This window comes from Lichenostomus cassidix, chromosome 13 (genome assembly GCF_008360975.1).
Source record: "Lichenostomus cassidix isolate B80296 chromosome 13, HeHo_3.0, whole genome shotgun sequence".
Classification (NCBI taxonomy): domain Eukaryota; kingdom Metazoa; phylum Chordata; class Aves; order Passeriformes; family Meliphagidae; genus Lichenostomus; species Lichenostomus cassidix.
This window is the reverse complement of record NC_139494.1, coordinates 18,498,492-18,516,841: the sequence shown is the minus strand read 5'-3', so window position 1 is coordinate 18,516,841 and position 18,350 is coordinate 18,498,492. Positions and strand designations below refer to the sequence as shown.

Below are 18,350 nucleotides of genomic sequence, written 5' to 3'. Positions count from 1 at the left end.
CTTGGGGTTCTTCGTGGTGCAGCTTTCACGTGTACTGTAGGAAATGGAATCAAATGAACTATGATGGATCATTTTGTTAAGGAGGTAAAAAGATAATTATGCCTTTGTTTCAGAATTAATGTCCTTGTTCACCCCTGTAAATTTACAGCCTTATCCCTGTGTCTGTGGCATTGCTTCAATCAAGGAAAAAGCATTTTAAAAACCCTTTCCCCATTTAGCCATAGCTTCTTGTGCTTTGTGAGACCAGTTGTAGAGGTGGGCACATCAGGAAACTTGCAGGTCACAGCCCTGGGCCCTCTGTACAATGCATTTGCATTGTGTATGTGGGACGGAGGGAGCCCATGTTCTTAGTTCTGGGCATTGGTAGCAATTACTGTCTTGTTTTCTGTTCCATAGTATCCATTCAACAACCATTTCTGCAGCGGATGGTTTTAAACAGAAAAACTGGCTCTTGATGTATTTTGCAAGCACTCTCCTAATTATTCCATACAAACCTGAGGATATCAATGAGATAATTTGTAAAATTGTCACTAGGGGCAAACTGTGCTTGATGAACTTGGTGGCTCTCTAGGCAGGGATTAATGTACTGGGGGGTAAGAGTGACTCATGTCATTTACCTGGGCTTGTGCAAACCATTTGATACTGCTCCTTCCATACAGAGTCCTTGCCTCTAAGCTGGAAAGACATGGATTGGATAGATGGACCCCAGGGTGAGGAAGGTCACACTCCCAGAAATTGCGTGCTATCCAGATGGAGACTAGTGCTGAGGAGTGTCCCTTGGGGGTCGCAAGGCCTGGGACGGGCTCCAGTCTGCGGCCACGGGGGCTCCAGACGCCTCGTGTCACCCAGGTTGTGGTCCGAGGGTTGTGGCCCTTCTCCCTCAGAGGCCGGCTTGGTCAGACCCCGCCGGGCAGGGAGTCCTGAAGGAGGCGCGGGGTCCGGGGCGCCGCGGGCACTCATCGGCCGGGTCGACTCGCGCTCCCCGCGGCGTTGCCAATGCTGCCGGGCGCGCAGCTGCGGCGGGGCGGGTGGGGCTGCCGCAGCCCCGGACCGGCAGCGCAGCCTCGGCCGCGGGGCGGCGGCGGGGCGGGCGCCCGCCCTCAGCGTCGGTGCGCAGGAGGCGGCGGGGCCGGTGCGGGCGCTGGAGCCGCCGCGGCGGCAGGAAGATGGATGCACTGTGCTCATCGCTCGCCGCTCGGCATCCTTCACTGGCGGCACGGTGAGCAGCGGCGGCGGCCGGGCGAGTCGCCCGGTGCCCGCGGCGGTGGAACAATGACTGGCCGGCTGCGGGGGGCCGGGATGGCGGCGCGGCGGGGGAGAGGAAGCGATGGAGGTGATGGATGGAGGGGGAGCTGGAGCCGGCGCTGGCGATGGAGAAGAGATGGCGGGAGAGGTGTGGCAGGCGCAGCCCGCAGCCCCCTCAGCCTCCCGCCGGCCCCGCACCATTGTGCGCCCGCCGGTCATTGTCCGCCCGATGCGGGCGCGGCGCGCTGGGTGCGGCGGCTGGTGCAGGGAGGGGAAGGGATGCTCGAGGGCTGGGAGCGATCGGCGGAGCCCGGGCCTGGGCCTCGGCTTGGCGGCACTGAGGGGGAGCCCAAGGGGAGCGAGGCCAGCGCGGCCCTACAGGCGCTCCCCTACGCTCCGTTCCACTCGCGGTGCATCTGTGCCCGCTCCACCGCTCCCACGGCGGTACACACGGCTTCCTGCCCAGCAGAATGTTCAGAATTGCACCTGTACGTGTCCTGGGCTGTCAGGGCTGGCGTATCTACGCGTGAGAAGACATTCTCTCTTGCAAACGCAGACCCTGCAGAATGCATCTCTTTGTACATGCGATGCATGTTTTTTTCTCAGCCATTGATCGAGGAAATCTGCCTTTTGGACTGGTGTGCAATTTTTGCTTAAATTACTGTATTGCCATCCCCCAGTTTCATTTTGGCTACTTATGACAGGTCTAGATCCTACATTTGAGCTACCTTATGGCACCAAATACTCATTTGTAGCCTGTTTCTGGTTTTTGCTGTGAATGCAAATATTTAAAAGATGCTGATCATACCTAGGTTGGGAACATAGAAACGCATATATTTAAAAAATTTAATTTGACCTCTGGTAAGTTAAAAAAAAATAATGAGATGCGTTTTTAAAAATATTTGCATTCTGATGCACCCCTGTGCATCACTGTAAGGTGGCATGCTGGACTCCCATTCTCAACATCTCTTGATTTGCTGGGTCAGATAATGCCGTGGTGTGGGTATCATGCTTGGTCTAAGCATCGGGGTAGCCCATCAGGATAATGTTTTGTTCCTTTTCAGGCAATAATTCGAGGTTCATTGCTTCTGCTCTGACTCAGGTTTTGTTTCTATTGATCTGGCCTGCTCCTCTGCATAGGAATTTCAAGCCCAGGCCTGCTGAGCTGTAAATGGTGCCTCTGCTGGCACTCAGCCTGGCTCAGATAGGTACTTCAGTGAGGTAAATACCTGATGATTTTAAAAGGTTTTCCATGGATGGGTACGATTTTGGTGAAATCTGGGAGTGGTGAGATGGGAGAGGGCACAAGACACAAGTACCCTTATCAGTAGTTCTGTGTCAATCAAAAGATGCTATGGGTGCCTCCATACAAGACCGACATCGAACTAAGGAGAGTGTGTCCAGAGCAGGGTGACCAAGATGGGGAAAGGTGTCAAGGGCAAGGCTTAGGAGTAGCAGCTGATGACATTTGCTTTGTTCAGCGTGGAGAAGAGAAGGTTGAGGGGTTACTCCATCACAATCTACAGCTTCTTCAAGGGGATCAACAAAGGGGGAGGTGCTGATCTCCTCATTCTGGTGACCAGCAGTAGGTCACAAGGAAATTGAATGAAGCTGTATCAGTGGAGGTTCAGACTGGACAGTAGGAAAAGCTGCTTCACTGAGACAGTGGTTTGATGCTGGAACAGGCTTTCCAGAGAAGTGCTCAGGGCACTAGACCTGTCAGAGTTCAAGGACCATCTGGATGATGCTCTTAGTCATGTGGCTTAGTATTAAGTGGTCCTGTGAGAAGCAGGGTCCTTATGGGTCCCTTCCAACCTGAGATATTCTGTGATTCTAATCAAGTTACGTGATTGCAGCCAGCTCCACCTTTGCTTCCACAGGAAGCAAAATCCCAAGGAGCAGCCTCAGGGAGGAAAGGCTGGAAAGTTTTTGCTGGGATTTCCACAGGAGTTACCCAGTGGAGGTGGCTGCCAGGAGCTCTTGTGCCCCTCTGGTTTTGTCCATTTCCCAGAATTGTGGCAATTTGGTGGTCTGCTGGGATTCCCTGGTTGTTAGCAGAACTCATAGCAGAAAGGAGTAGGCTGTCAGTGACAGATACTGCAGCCTTTCTGACTTCCTGCTCTCCGACTGACTGTTCTGGTAGTGCCTAAGGTAGAGGAAATGTGGCTCTCACCTTGGAAATGATTTTGAGCTAGGTATTTCCGGTGTCATCCCCAAGCCTAACTTCAGGCTCTGTGATATTGCTAATGCATTGACTCAGCCTCCCTTCCGAGAACCTCATCCCTCTCACCTTTCAGTGATAATGTCTCTGCTTTCAGAAGCCATTCCCAGCCAAATAATCTTCTGAATAAGAACTTCTGTATCCTGCACATTAAGAATTGAATATAAGGTACAGCTAAAACATGGTTGAGTTTTAAGGAGGTGATTGGCTATTGTGATTTGTAAATGCATACTGGGTTCTGGTAGACTTTTTACTATCAAGACTTAGAGGTAGCTGGAAAGATGCTGCCATACTTCTCTATCATTACAAAAGATAAGTGACCTCAGGGTATTCAAGTCAAAAAAATGCTGTGAAATGTAAGTGTAGAACAATGCCTAGAATAATTTCCAATTTTGATCTCCAGTCATTTAATAGTGATATTGTGGTTTAGAAAGTCACAAAAATAGTCCTCCAACTGTAACAAAGGTGTGGTAATGGATTCTACTGTTGTAAGGCTGGTATAACTCAGATACAGCTTGAGCAGTTGAAATCAAAGTAGTTTGTTAATTATAACTTCGGGGTTTTTCCCCCTCTTCTTTTTAACCAAACTGTGAGCCTGAAGATGCTTTCACTGCTGAGTCATGGTAATTTTTAACTGGTAAATATTTTGCTTTCTATTGGCTTTGTGAAGTCGTGAGGCAGCAAAATGGTCCTTACCAGATTGCTATATTTTGAGTTACTTTCCAGTGATGTTATATCTTCTAGATTCTGTGAGATTTCTCTTTAATCTTTGTGCATGGCAATGCAATAGCTGTGTTACAAAACTACAAACCGAATGCTTTTATTTTAAAAAAAAAATTCTAAAAATTTTAATGTCAAAATTACTTGAATTATGTTGTATATATTTATATATATAAATTTATATTATGTTAATATTTACAATTACATGTTTGCATTATGTGTTTCTAAATCAATTGCTTACTTAAATTCCAAGCAGGTAACATCTTCAAAGTTCCTCTATAAATCTGTACCCCCTGAAAGTCAGGTCTTTATCAGATCATAACAAATTTATCTTCCCATCTTCAGAGATGGATTCTCTCCTGCCTTCTCTTAATAGGTCTGTGCAAAGCATCTGTGCAGTTCTCTGTCATCAGCTCTCAAAATCCAGAATCCATGAGGGTAGAAAAATGTAATTTTGGTAGTACTTCTAGTTTCTGTATCTTTAAAGTCTGTTTGAATTTCTCCTTTAAAATATGAGGACTAGAAATCTTTGCTTCAGGAGGTGGGGCTCTAAATAGAAAATTCAACAACATGCTGGAAGAACCAATGAGAAAGCTCTATGATGTGGCTGCTCTGAAAGCTGTCAGGTCAAATGAGTGTGAACACAGCTTCTTTGGAAATGACAGAACAGTGTGGATCACAGTCTGCAGTTGGGATCCAGTGAACATCCAATGAACTTGAAAGGAAAAATAAAACGTACAAGTATTTTCAGGAGCGCGGGCTTTCAGTTCTTCTTGCTAGAACTGGTGGTGCTGTATGCTTTGCTTGCCATGCATTTAGATCACTGGTGGGTTGCTGAGAAACTGTCACACATCCTGTAAACATTGGGGTTTGTGCTTTCCCTGGAAGATCATATTTGGACATCACATTTCCCTGTGTTGAACAGTCTGCATCAGTGATGGGCAGAAGAGAAGCAAAGTGAGCTGATATATGTGACCATCCGCACAGCAGCATTACACAAGAAAGAGGTGCCAAATGCAGCACACGTTTTAGTACGCAGCTGCGCAATGAAACCTTCTCAGTTAACAGTTTAACAAATACAGACAAGTAAGGAATATAAATGAAAACTGGATACACTGCAATGCCATTTCTAACTTTGGATGAAATGTACTTTGATGAATAATAAAGCAGACTGATGAACCTGAGAAAATTGTTAGGATGGAAGAGCTGGCATACCTCTTCTTTTAAAAGTGATAATGCAAAGTATAACAGCATCTCAGATGATTTTTTAGAAAATAATGAATTATTTGAATTAATTGGGAACAGCCGATGCTAAAATACATGTTGTTTCCTGTCGCTGTTGAGCCGCTAGCAGAGAAGGAAAGCCCCGATTCTCAGCGTGACATAGAAAAAAGTACTTTATTGTTTGAATCCAACATATATATAGAGTTTTCAAAGGTCACCCAGATTGGTCAGCCAGAAACCTCCCCCTAGGCCTGATTGGCCAGGCCTGCACTGTCCAAATCTTGAGACACTGTTTTTAATAACATCCAAACTTTATCTTTGTTTATAAAACACAAAAAGAATTCTCATGGGAAAGACCTGTGCTAGCCACAGTTTCCCATTTTCATTTTGTACATTCCTTCTGTCTCTGCTCAGGAGGTAATATTAATATCTTCACCCCTGTACTCAATTTCTCAATTAAAATTTCAAAATTCTATTAGTTGAATTTTTGGAAATTTTGTATTACAATATTCCTTAAATTGTTTAGGGGAAAGACTTGTTAAACCTTACATTGCATGGATTGTAAGCAAAAGGTCTAAGTGACATAAAAATTAAAACTGAAAAGAAGAAGAAACAGGTGTTGAAAATTGCATTGAGATCCCAGCTAGTTTAGGGTAACTAGTAATGAGTGAACAAATAAAAGTGGGAGAAATGGTGGAGTCAGGACTTCTGGATTTTTTTTCATTGCACGTGCACTGGTTTGATAATATTTGCTAAGATGATTTTTTTTTTAATGGGTGCAGAAATTCTTTTAATTTTTGATTTCTATAGTGTAAGCAAAATTTTAAGAACTCTTAATGTTACAAATAATAGAAATTAAATAGAATCAATACTGTACTGTTTGGCATATATTTGGGGTAGGTTTGGTGTACAGAAATTTTAACAAGACTTACAATTGCGCTAATACATAATATACACTTTAGATTTTAATGAACATGAATGTGATTTTTGTTTTAAGTTCTGTGATTTGTAGATAAGTCCTTGTTTTTTTTTTTTCTTTCACTGGATTTACTTGCATTTAATATTTAAGGTTCTGTAAGTGCTCTATTCCATCTCTGTGCATTGATGAGGAACAAAATGAGATGCAGTAATTTTTTGAGAATCTGCTTTATTTAATACAGCCCTTAGTAATATCCCCTTCTCATGTTGCCTCTGACAGGAAATTGTGATCAGTTACAATCAAACTTAGGTGAACAAAGAGTATGTGGGGACTGTTGCACTAGAAAAAGATTGGATTATTTACAGCTGACAGAACAATTGTGCTGGTTACTATTTGGTAGCTTATAACTAAGGAAAGACTACATAATTAATTTGGAAGTGCTTTAATGAACAAACGTGTAAGTTTAGCGTGTGTACAGTATCTGTTTCAGAGGCACAGTGGGTAGCTGACAAACATCTGTGCCTTCTTTGTGGTTGGATCACTGCCCCAGCGATGTCCAGCAAGGATGTCTGCTCACAGATCCCTTCTGCATTGTGTTATGGATTTTTGTGGGTCACAGCATGACCTACATGTTTCTGTTTTCTTGGAATGTGCTGTGGGTGTCTGTGACCTGCATGGTAGCCTATGTTAGGTGAACTCAATGAGGATTTAAGCATTGTCCTTGGAAAATTATTTGAAATTATATACAGTATCTTAGTGCTTATTCAAATCTCTCTGAAAATACCGTAAAATATTTTTCTGGTTTCAGCCTTAAGGGAAATCTGCATGTTCATTCATGTGTTATAAGTGAAACCTTTTAATTTTTTTTTTTTTTGTGCTTTGTCACATCATTTAGGAACCAGCATCTCAGCTGGATCTGATGGGTGGTGTTTCATGCTTACACCTTTTCCAGCTGAGAATCCAGCACATCACCTGTTTATATGGGAGGAGAATGCTGCTGTCCTGGTCATCATTGCACAAGCAGCACATCATCATTAAAGCAGCACAGTTCAGCTAAATATCATCCTGTAAGTTTTCAGGGGTAGTTTTTGGAATAGTAAACTGTAAGGATAAATTCTGCATTTAACATTAGTTTCAATTTATCCTAGTTGTTTATTTGTCAAGTTATGTTCTTCCCATTATGAGCACAGCTACTTAATTCAGCATGTGTAGTGTTTCATGGTACGTTTTCATTTGGTTTGTTTTGTTTTGTTGAAGAACATGGGTAAGCATGACTTGTGCTTGTTCCTCAGCTGAGCAGTGCCACTGGTGACAAAGATTTCTGTTGTTTCAGTCCATTCTTAAAAGAGTTCACAGACTCTAGGGATGACAAAGGAACCTATCTTTCCCCATATGATACAAGGGGAATTCACAACAGTCTGCAAATGCTTGTAACGTTTTTATTTTTAGAGGTATTTTGACTCTAAAAGATGGATAGAAATGACATGTGTTTACATTTCTGCTGAAAAGCTGATGTGAAGAGACAAACTGTTGGCTTAGTTTTTGCTGAACTTCCCTGGTAATGGGAACATTCTTTTCACAGAAAGTGGAAGGAAGAGGCTGGAGGGATACAGGACATGGGAAATTAGAGCAACGTGTACATGAGGCTCTTTAAAGCGTTAATGGCAATAGGGTGGGAGAAGAAAATACATTTTTTGAAGGTATATTGGACAGCAAGCTGATAAGAAAATCTGAGAAAGTAGTAATCTGGTTGGAAGTAAGGTGTTCAAAAAAGAAAATAGTTCACAGTAGAGATCCATGTTGTTAAAAGTGAATGTGGGAGCCCAGAGTGCAGATTTTTTTCTGATCTGTTCTGAGACCAATGTTTGCTTTATTGGCTGTATGAAGAGCTGAGCTAAAAATGGCAAAAACATCCAAAAATAACCTTGATTGCTTAAGTAGAGGAATTACTTAAGTATCTGACAATTTCTGACAAATAAAATATCTTCCTCTGATAACTGTAAGATGAGGTGATCATTTGTATGGCCTTAGAAAGAAAAGGAAGGGTTTTCAGGAGAAGGATATGGGGCATAAAGTTTCCCTCAGTGTTTGTTGTTTTCTTGTTTATACGCATTTCAGTTAAATAAAAGAGGGTTTTGTTGGGTTGTTAAAATCAAAACCAAATAAAGGAGAGCCTGGTACTATGAACTCCATGAATTGAAGTGTTTCTCTTCCAGGTGTTGTGTGTTGTCTTGTGGTTGAGTGTGATCCTACTTGTGTAAAATAATGCACAAAGTACAAAACCACTGAAATGTTTTCTTAGGCCCCCATCTTGCAGTGAGCCGGGCAGGTTGATAGAGCTTGTTGTCCTTGTCCTGATGATCCTGCCATTCTTAAATAGAGTCTTCAGTCAGTATCCATTTGCATCTTATGCTGAAAAGTACTGATTCTGGAAAATGTCCATTTCCTTTTGGGATAGGGCAGGGTATTCTTTTTCACTGGTAGTGTTCTCAGTGTGCATTGTGTTGTGCCAACTTCTTGAGAAATAACTGTGTAAGAAAGAGACAGATGGTATTTTAGCCACAGAATACTAGAATATTGGTTTAACAAATCTGCTTAGCTTTGCTGTGGGTAACAATAATGCTTCTGTCCCCTTTTTACTGTTTCCATGGAGTTGCCAGCTACTTGGGTAGAGTTTTTTTGGTTCATGTTTTAGAGCAAGGGCCAGTAGTTATTTTAGCATGAGCAGCCTAGCAGCACCAGATTCATCTCACATTCCATGTGCAGAGCCCTACGTCCAGGGGATATTGTGAGTTCTGTTCAGAAGGTATTTTAATATTCCTGAAAATTCTTATAGTATTGATTAGAAATGTAACTACAGTACAGTGATTTTTGTGCAGTCAAAATCAGAGGATGGTTAGGATTTGTCCTGAAGAGCTGTTTATCACCTTTTGGTGGAATAAAACACATGTAAACTACTAGCATGTGATATTTGTAATTTTTCTGACTATAAAACAAAATGCAGAACAGAGTTGTGTAAATGGTGCAAATACTTTCAGCAAGTGAGGGCTGAGTTTTTGGGTTGATGTTGGCATGCTGAATTATGATATAATACTAAGATGCAAATCATGCCTTTATTCACAGTTTTCCTTAATTACATATTTTGTTATGTAACATAACACACACAGGGTAGTATGCAATAATTAGGACTTGAATTTTATTCTGAAGAAATGCAAAACATAGAGGAAACCTGATAAATAAAAGCCAAAGCAAAGACTTAATTTAGGATTCATTCAAATCCCACTAAGCAAATGAGACAGATTTTGGAGACATAGGAAACTGTTTATGGGCAGTGTTTCCCTTGTAGCTAACTGAGTTGGTGCAGTGATGGGAATTAGCTTATGTGGAAATACTGTTTTCATAAAATATTGCTTAAGACCAGATCAGTGAACAAGCATGAATCCAGTCTAGCTACTGCATAGGGATGAAATTCCCAGAACACAAGCACTGGAACTGCTCTTCTAGTTCCAAGGGATTTTCACCATTTTGTGGGAGTAGAAAATGCATTTCTCAAAATTGCTGCAGATTGTTGACAGAGATGGTGCAGCACAGAAGGGTCATGAGGATTTGCAGAGGATGAAGAAGCTTCACATGGTATTTGCATCAGGCTTGCTGTGTTGTGAAGTTCTGGTTCTAGAGTTAAGATTGGGATCTAGAGCCAGGGTGCTTGGATCAGCAGCCATGACCTGGAAACCCCCTTCATATTAGGGTTATCCAGCCTGAATCACAGCACCGTTTTCTGATGGAGAGTTGGGTCAGTGGGGTTCCAAATCACCATGTTGTTATCTTGACAAGTGCTGAAATGCTCACTCTGGGCCCAGAGAAAAACAGGTTTAGATCAGAGTTTTTGCTTGTTCACATTGCTAAATCTGCTTCACAGTGGAGCCACTCCTTGAGCAGAGCCAAGTGTCTGAGAGCAAGGTATTGGTAGGAACACATGTATGAGTTAGGATTTCTATCTGCTCTTGCCCTCAGAAAGCAGAAAATTATAACTGAAATTAAAGTATGACCCTTGGTGTGAGCTCAGATGAAGCCATACCTTTCCTATGGGCAGAAAAAAGAAAAACCCCTTTCTTTTAATTGCAATTCTAGCTATATACACCTTGTTCAGTGGTGATAAAATTATTTGCCTATGTGGCAAATCCTTCTTTAGTAGAACGTAAATGATCACACAAATGATACAATAAAAAAATTTCTGATAGTCCCTCCCTAATACTTTAGGTGCTGTGTTATTCCCAGAAACTTCCTCCTGGGACTGCAGATTTTGGAGGAGTAAGAGATGCTCTGTTAGAGGTGATCAGTTGATCCTTGAAACTGACATACAGATGAGCTGGTGCTTGTACTAACATCCTTCTTGAAGTGTGTTTTTCCTTGTAATAGGGACTTCTGTGGAAGGGGACTATCGCTCTCAAATACTGGGAGTAAGTATGCAAACTTGGCATGTGCCCTGTTTCTCATTGTTGATAGAATGGGTTGTATTAGTTCACTGAACTTTTACACACTGTTAAGAAGTGATTGTCAGTTGGGCTGAACTGCAGAGTTTGCTCAGTTTTATGTTGTCTGAAACTGCCCCCCTGCTTTGGAATATCTGAGCCCATTGATGCTTTTTCCTTTCTGATAAGTCTCACAGAATCAAGTGTACTAGAATGAAAAGCGAGCAGATTTACTTTGAGCACCTTACTCTGTTTTTATGAAAGGGAGCATTAGCGCATACAGAAAGGCCAGTTAGGTTTGGAACCCCAGCTGGAGTTCAGTCAGATCACAAAATCCAAACACGGAAAGGGACTGTCCAGACAATTACTTACAGAGGCAGAATCTTTTCCAGAGTTAGGATGCAGTGAAGATGTGGTTATAAATGTATGTTTGGCAATACTGCCCAATGGAATCCAATCTGACTGGGCTTTGCAGCTTCTTCAGGCTGCTTTCCTTTATGAGAGCAGCAAGTTTGACCTGCAATATATAGGTCAGCTTGAGAATGGAAGTGGGGAAGAGTGGCTGCCATTGATTATGATGTTCATGCTGCAAAAAATATTCTGCCAGACAACCAGTCTATTTTATTAAATAAATCTTGACAAAACTCACAGATGATGTGAACTGAAGCCATCCTTTTGCTACCATTTTCAACAATGTTTAATTAGTGTGTGAAGGAGTTGCTTGGTTTTGACACAGCTGCTTCATTTTTAAGTGTGAGAGTGTATAAATCAAAATAATATTCTCAGCAATGGTGCATTGATTTCACAATAGCAGGGTATTATGAGACTTTTTCAGAAAACATCTTCCACCTAGCTGTTGGAGACATGCTACAAACACCATTTCCCTCGGTTTCACTTCTTTACTGCCTTAGATCTGAGGGTCTGTTCAGTGCCCCTGTTTGGGGCTGAGCCTGCCTGGTGGTTGTGACAATAGGGGCATCCAGTGAAACGAGTCTGACTGCAGTTTGCAGGAGCTTGTAGCCTTGAAAAGTACGGCAGGAAGGCTTTTATACAAGATGCTAAACTCCACCCCACCTCAACGTTTCAGATATCTTTAGTGGGGTTGTTTCATCATGCATCCTCCTGGGTGATGTGAAGAGGGAAGTGTGTTTCTGAACTCAGTAGAGCAGCAGCTTCAGGGGTGAGAAGCCCAGGTGAGACACCTGTTACCAGCTAAATCCTGTCTCTACTAATCCGTCCTGGTTGTCCTCACCACTTCAGAGGCTGAAGGCTGTTCAGCCCAAGGTCATGGTGACCTTGCAGTATATTCAGGTCCTGCTCACACTTGCAGTAGCAGAGGCAAGTCTGGGATCTGACTGTGTCTGTGAGCGTGATGGCCTGAGTGAGGAGGATTTGGCCAAACCCAGCTAAGTTCAGCTCTCAGCAGCCATCCCAGAGCTACCTCTCCATCTCCCAAGAGTTCTGATTGACTACCCGTGTGCAGGCAGAGCATGTCTGTGACTTACGTCAAGGAATTGCCCCGACAGTGGTTAACTGTGCCTTCCTGGGAAAGGGGTGCCTGGCTTACAAAGAACTTTGAAACGAAGCAGTCATTCCCAAGGCCTCAGCAGTGGGATACATGCTGCAAGAGAGTGAGGAGAGCATTCAAAGTGGGCTTCATTTTCACCTTCAGCCTGAAATTGTGTTTCAGGGTTGTAATCAATAGGGAAATGACTAATAGGAGAGGGGTTGGACTGTTCTTTTAATTCTTTGCTTCTGAGATCTGTGTGTAACCAGTGGAGGCTTTGTGTCTCCCTACAGAGACCCTGTATACTTCACAGTCAAGGAGCTAGACATCTGTAACCATTTTCGTGCTCTTGAAGGGTTGTGCAGGGACAATTTAGCAGAGAATAAAAGTGTGAAAGATACTGGTGAAAGTGACAGATCCCAAATGTCCCTGAAGCAGAAGCACAGGGCTTTTGAATGTTTTGGTATCTCCACCTATCTGAGGCATCAGAACAGTGTGATTCAACAGGGAAGAGGCTGTGGTGGTGAAGTGGTCATTTCTTCCTTCCCAGGTGTTTCCATCCCAAAGTATCTCTGGGGAAGACAGAGAAAGATATTTTTCCACTTCCGTAACATGCAAAGCCTGTTTTTGTAAACAAATGTGTTTATTATCTTGCAGAAAGCAAAGCAACAAATGGCTGTAGGAGAAAGGGAGAAAATGGACTGGATAGTTATAGATGATCTGTATTATACATAGATTATCATTGGGAGCAATATTCAGAGCAGATTGCTTTGTCACTTCAGATGAAGGATAGTGCTGTTACTGAGGAGCACATGTAGGTATTGTTTTCTTCTCTATTTTCTAGCATATTACTAAATACAGGTATTAATAAGAAGGTAATCTAGAATGCCATGGAAAAGAAAGAGCTAGAGCAACAGCAAATGGAGGAAAGAAGAATTTAAAAAAGGAAGGCGTGGAAGCTGAAATAAAAGAAATAGCATTGGGTAAAATTTGTAGGAAGGAGGTGAAACAAAAGATTAAGGAAAATATGTAGGAAGAAGCTTCCAGTATAATGGTTCATTCAGTTATACTTGTCTTTTTACATTCAGTCCAAAGGATTATGGAGCACTTTCCTTGAGGCATTCATGCTTTTATCACTTGCTCTGCCATGGGAAGCAGCACACTTACCCACACACTGAGTGTTTATCATGCTGCAAGGCTACTATTTGTTTCAGACCTCTGGGAGTGTGAATACAAATAAACTTCTACCTACTTAAATCATGCAGCTAAGCTTGAATTGATCTCTAAAAAGCCACAACAAAAATCAACCCCCCAAAACAGCAACCAAACAAGCCTTGAGATTCAAATGTCCCTTTTTGTATAGTAGCAGTATAAGTTCAAGTGTAGTCATCATCTCTTACTGATAAATAAGAGTCCACAGCCTATAGCAATGTGCTACTACTTCTCATTAAATGTGTGGCAAATTCTTCAGTGAATTATTTAGATTTTAGCTCAAGATGCATCTCAGAAAAAATGTGTGCAGTTGGTACTTCAGAATTTACTGGGTGGATTTTCTGAGAAGAGGGACAAAATAGAATCTTTCCTTGTGAGCGAATTTATTATGCTCTAGGAGTAGATTTAATCCTGCCATCTTGGATGAAAATCTGCACGTAGGATTTAAATGTTTTTTTTAATACCTGTTTTGCTTAACTAGACATTTTTATGGCTCCAAGGGCTCCAACAGTAATTCCTGTGGATTATATTGGTGCTGGTAGAGGGCAAAACTGATGGGAGAAACTCCAGCTGCTATTGTATTTGGCAGTCATTCATCATAAATAATTCTACTGGTCTTTTTGTGTGGAGACAACTGACAGATGCTTCTTGCAATTTCTGGATAGCTGTATTGCCGAATAAAGTACCTGGTTTTGAAACAGTTATTGGGGTCATATTATTCCCACAATCTGGGAGTGCTGTGGATGCAAAAAACCACCACCTTCCAACCCCCCCCCCCCAAACACTCACAAACAACAGGTGGATGTGACAGACTCATGTTCTTAGTGATATGGAAAACCCCCTTGGCTTCCTGACCTCTGTATCATGTGGATATGCTTGGATTTAATTGTATTGCATCACTTTGTCTTAGGATGGAATTTTCCCAATAAAATTCAGGTGATGGAAACCATCAGTGGATTTTTTTTTTTTTTTAACTTTCACTTGGAAATGGTGAAGGGGACAGTTTCTAGTCTGAACAGGCCCTCGCATGTCATTAGTTCTCTGCTTCTAGAGAGATTTGGAATGCTGATGAGGACTTCACTTGCCTTTTCCTCCTGTGACAGATGGTAGGAGTGTTGTGAAGAGTCTTTGAATTTGGCACAGGATCTTGCAGGAATCAGGTGCTGGGAAGGGGAAGAGGATGGTATTGTTGGCAGATCTTTGAGACTAAAGCATCTTCTTTGTGATTACCTCAGACTGCAAGGATTGGATTAAATAATCTGTCCCTTCTAGTCCTGTACTCTCAACAGCACTAATCTTTATGGTAAATGAACTCCTGTCTTCAATGTATGGGACCCCTTTTTGACAGCACAAGAATGACAAACATGGAGTTCCCAAAAGTGTGCCAGGCTGGTGTTCAGAATCGTGATTGTGCTGGGATCTCCCTTGCAGGTTTTCAGACAAAGATTGCCGTGTTTAGAGATGGGAGCTCTCCATTGTGTTCTGTAACCATGTGAGCTGTCCAGCTGCAGTGTCCACTGACAAATGATAGTATGTCTTATTTCTCACAGGGCTTCCAAAGCACCTGAGTCCAGGACCTTAAGGAATGTCATGCAGTAGTTGCTGAACTAAGTGGCACTGAAAGGAACAGAAAAAGATGGCAGTCCATATTTGAAATAAACACGTGGACTCTTCGCTGATAAGAAACCATGTCAAAAAAAGGACGGAGCAAGGGCGAAAAGCCTGAGGCACTGATTGTTGCCCTACAGGCTGCCAATGAGGAACTCAGGACTAAGCTAACAGACATTCAAATTGAGCTGCATCAGGAGAAGTCTAAGGTGAGTGAGGGTTTGGTTTTAAATGAAAGTGTCTGCTGAAGAAGACAAACATGTGGAAAAAGTGGTATCACAGAATTCAACAGATGCTGTATAACTCTTTCCTAAAACGGTGGTCTGGTAATTTCCCAACTTAGAACATTTACTGTGGATGTTCTGTGGCTTCCATGGAAAAGACTCAGTTTTACTGAGCTACAAGTTTAAAAAGCCTCTAACCCTCAAATGGAGCAGGGTCTTTCTCAGTTTGACGTGGATGTGTCTGGGTGGGCTTGTTTTGATAACGTTACCTTGGTAGCAGATGACTTTCATTTTATCTCAATGTAGGTTGCTAAACTTGAAAGAGAGAAGACTCAAGAAACGAAGCGTATCCGTGAAGTGGAGCAGCGCAAGCAGACTGTGCAGATCACAGAGCTAAAAGCCAAACTCCATGAAGAGAAAATGAAGGAGCTGCAGGCTGTGAGGGAGAACCTCATCAAACAGCATGAGCAGGAGATGACGAGAATGGTGAAAGTCCGAGACAGTGAAATCCAGCGCCTCAAGTCAGCGCTGTGTGCGCTGCGGGATGGGAGCAGTGATAAAGTACGGACAGCGCTGACTATTGAGGCTCGTGAAGAGGCCAGAAAACAGTTTGACTCTGAGCGCCTTAAGCTTCTGCAGGAAATTACTGAACTGAAGTCTGCCAAAAAGCAGGTAGATGAGGCCCTTAACAATATGATCCAGGCCGATAAGATCAAGGCGGGCGACCTTCGGAGTGAGCATCAGTCCCACCAGGAAGCCATTTCCAAGATCAAATGGGAGAGTGAAAGGGATATTCGACGCCTGGTCAGTAATCAGAACGGTTCATGTGTTCTCATGGGCTACACTGAGAATGTGTTTTGGGTCTCGGCTTTTTCCATTTAACAGAACTCTGCAATGCAACTCACTTAAAAAAAGTATTACAAATTTCTCACTGTCATTTCTCAGGAATAAATAGATCACAGCCAGTTGGCTAGAGTACTGTGATGGCAGTTAACAGCTTAAATTAGGAGAGTGAGTGGCCAGTACATAAGGATTTGGCTCTCTGATTTGCTAATGCATGCAAGTTTGCAAATGAAGAGCATTTGCATCTGTACTGGCAGTTTTTTGGTTTCTCCAGCCCGTGTTATGGTATCCTAAACACAACAAACCATGGTAGGGGAGGAGATATCTTTTGGGCTGGCCTTGTCATAGCCTTCAGTAATTACTGTGGAAAATGAACAAGAAGAGGCCCACACCAGCAAAGGTGCAGATTGCCTTGTTTCCCTGTGTCATGGTTTAGGAAGGGTACTCCCCAATTTGTGCTCCCACTGAGACTCTCCAAACTATACTGATACTTGCTCAGTCCCCCTCCCCATCCCCTGCAGTGGGCTGGAGAGGAGAGTCGGAGGCACAAAAAGTAAAGATGGGATCATGAGTTGAAATAAAACCAATTTACTGGAAACAGCAATGAAATAAGATAATAAATAGTAACAGCAACTGTATTAATTACAAAAACATACAAGAGAGAGGAGAATGAATTACTTGCAAAGTGCTTACCATGGAGCCCGTGATCTGACTGTAGCGATGCTACCATCATCCAGAGGGGAGCCCCAGAAAATGATATGAAATGGTATGGAATAACCTCTGGGTCCATGCCTCTCCTGGCTGCTGCAAAAATTAACCTTGTCCTGGCTGGAACCAGGACACGCTGTCATGTGGGAAGCTGGACCTGCTTTCAAGGGTAGAAAGTTTGGCCTGAAAATAGGAATTCAAGAATTGACAATAAGTGAAAGAAATGGTAATTTAAACTGTTAAGAATGATACCACCCCCCCCAATTCACAGTCTGCATCCTGGAGCTATATTCTTGTACTGCCAAAATGCTCAGTGAATGTGCTCCTGTGCCAGATTATGGATATGGCTCAGACTGTGTTGTTTTACAGGCCTGGTGCAGTATGGTAGAGCAGATTGGAGCAGTGATCAGTGCTCTTAAGTAAATCATATAATACAAATTGGGGAAATGCTCTTGCCTTCACACAGTAATACTGTTCTGGTATTTCTTTTATTCAGATGGATGAGATCAAGGCTAAAGACAGGATCATATTTTCATTGGAAAAAGAACTGGAGACACAGACGGGCTATGTGCAGAAGCTGCAGCTGCAAAAGGAAGCTCTGGATGAACAGCTCTTTTTGGTGAAAGAGGCAGAGTGTAACATGAGCAGTCCCAAGAGAGAGATCCCAGGAAGGGCCGGAGATGGTTCGGAGCACTGCAGCAGCCCTGTATGCAGGTTTTACTGGTCCCTGCAAAAGAGAAGCATGGATGTGTGTTTCTTGCTGACATACCTTCTCAGGCCCTGGGAAAACATTCCCACTCCTTCACTACAGACAAGTTAATGTCCATAAAGTCTTCAGAGGGCATGCTAGTGGACAAAGCTGTGTACTGCTGGTTTTCGTCAGTTGTTTCGTCTATATTTACAAATACAATAAATCTTAAATAATCAGTGTCCCTTTGAAAGAATCTTCGATGAACATAACTACGTGGATAACATGTGTCCTCAAAACCAGATAGAATTAGGAAGATGAACAGGAAGGGGCAGGGAAAAGGCTGGAGGTGGACAATCTGTGATACTCTTAGGAGGAGATCCTCCTCTTTATCTGTCTCCCCACAGCCAGCCCTTGAGTGTCATTCACAAAGCATGCAACTCACCCACTGTGTGACTAAACTGGAAGTTTACACAACCAATGTATATGTAAAAGCATATTTACATATATATAAATGAGGAATAAGAAAGTAAATGTAATTGATATGGAAAGGGTTGTCCTGACTTTTTCACCTGTTGTGGTGGCTCAGCAAATAGAAGCAGTCTATAGGAAAAGGCAGTAAAAATTAGAATCTTTTAGCTTTGTCATCTCCATCATAAAAAATTACCATCTGTTTGGTTGTTTTCTCTTTATTTTTTAAGCTGCTTAAATGCTTCAATTAAAGTATCCCCCAAACCAGATACTTCTAAAAATATATAT

General features: G+C 42.6%; 1 protein-coding gene across 3 annotated transcripts in view; it reads left to right on the top strand.

Moving 5' to 3' along the window:
* Positions 1–1,062: 1,062 nt before the first annotated feature.
* JAKMIP2 (janus kinase and microtubule interacting protein 2) overlaps positions 1,063–18,350 on the top strand; it is a 42,412-nt gene continuing 25,124 nt past the window's right edge. For all 3 annotated transcript variants that reach the window (XR_014854982.1, XM_085074129.1, XM_085074130.1), the window contains exons 1-4: positions 1,063–1,219; positions 15,071–15,337; positions 15,659–16,156; positions 17,400–17,609. Coding sequence is in view for 2 of the 3 variants with exons in the window: in XM_085074129.1 (XP_084930255.1) it covers positions 15,209–15,337; positions 15,659–16,156; positions 17,400–17,609 (837 nt within the window). In the remaining variant the exon portion in view is untranslated. The remainder of the gene's footprint in view (positions 1,220–15,070; positions 15,338–15,658; positions 16,157–17,399; positions 17,610–18,350) is intronic.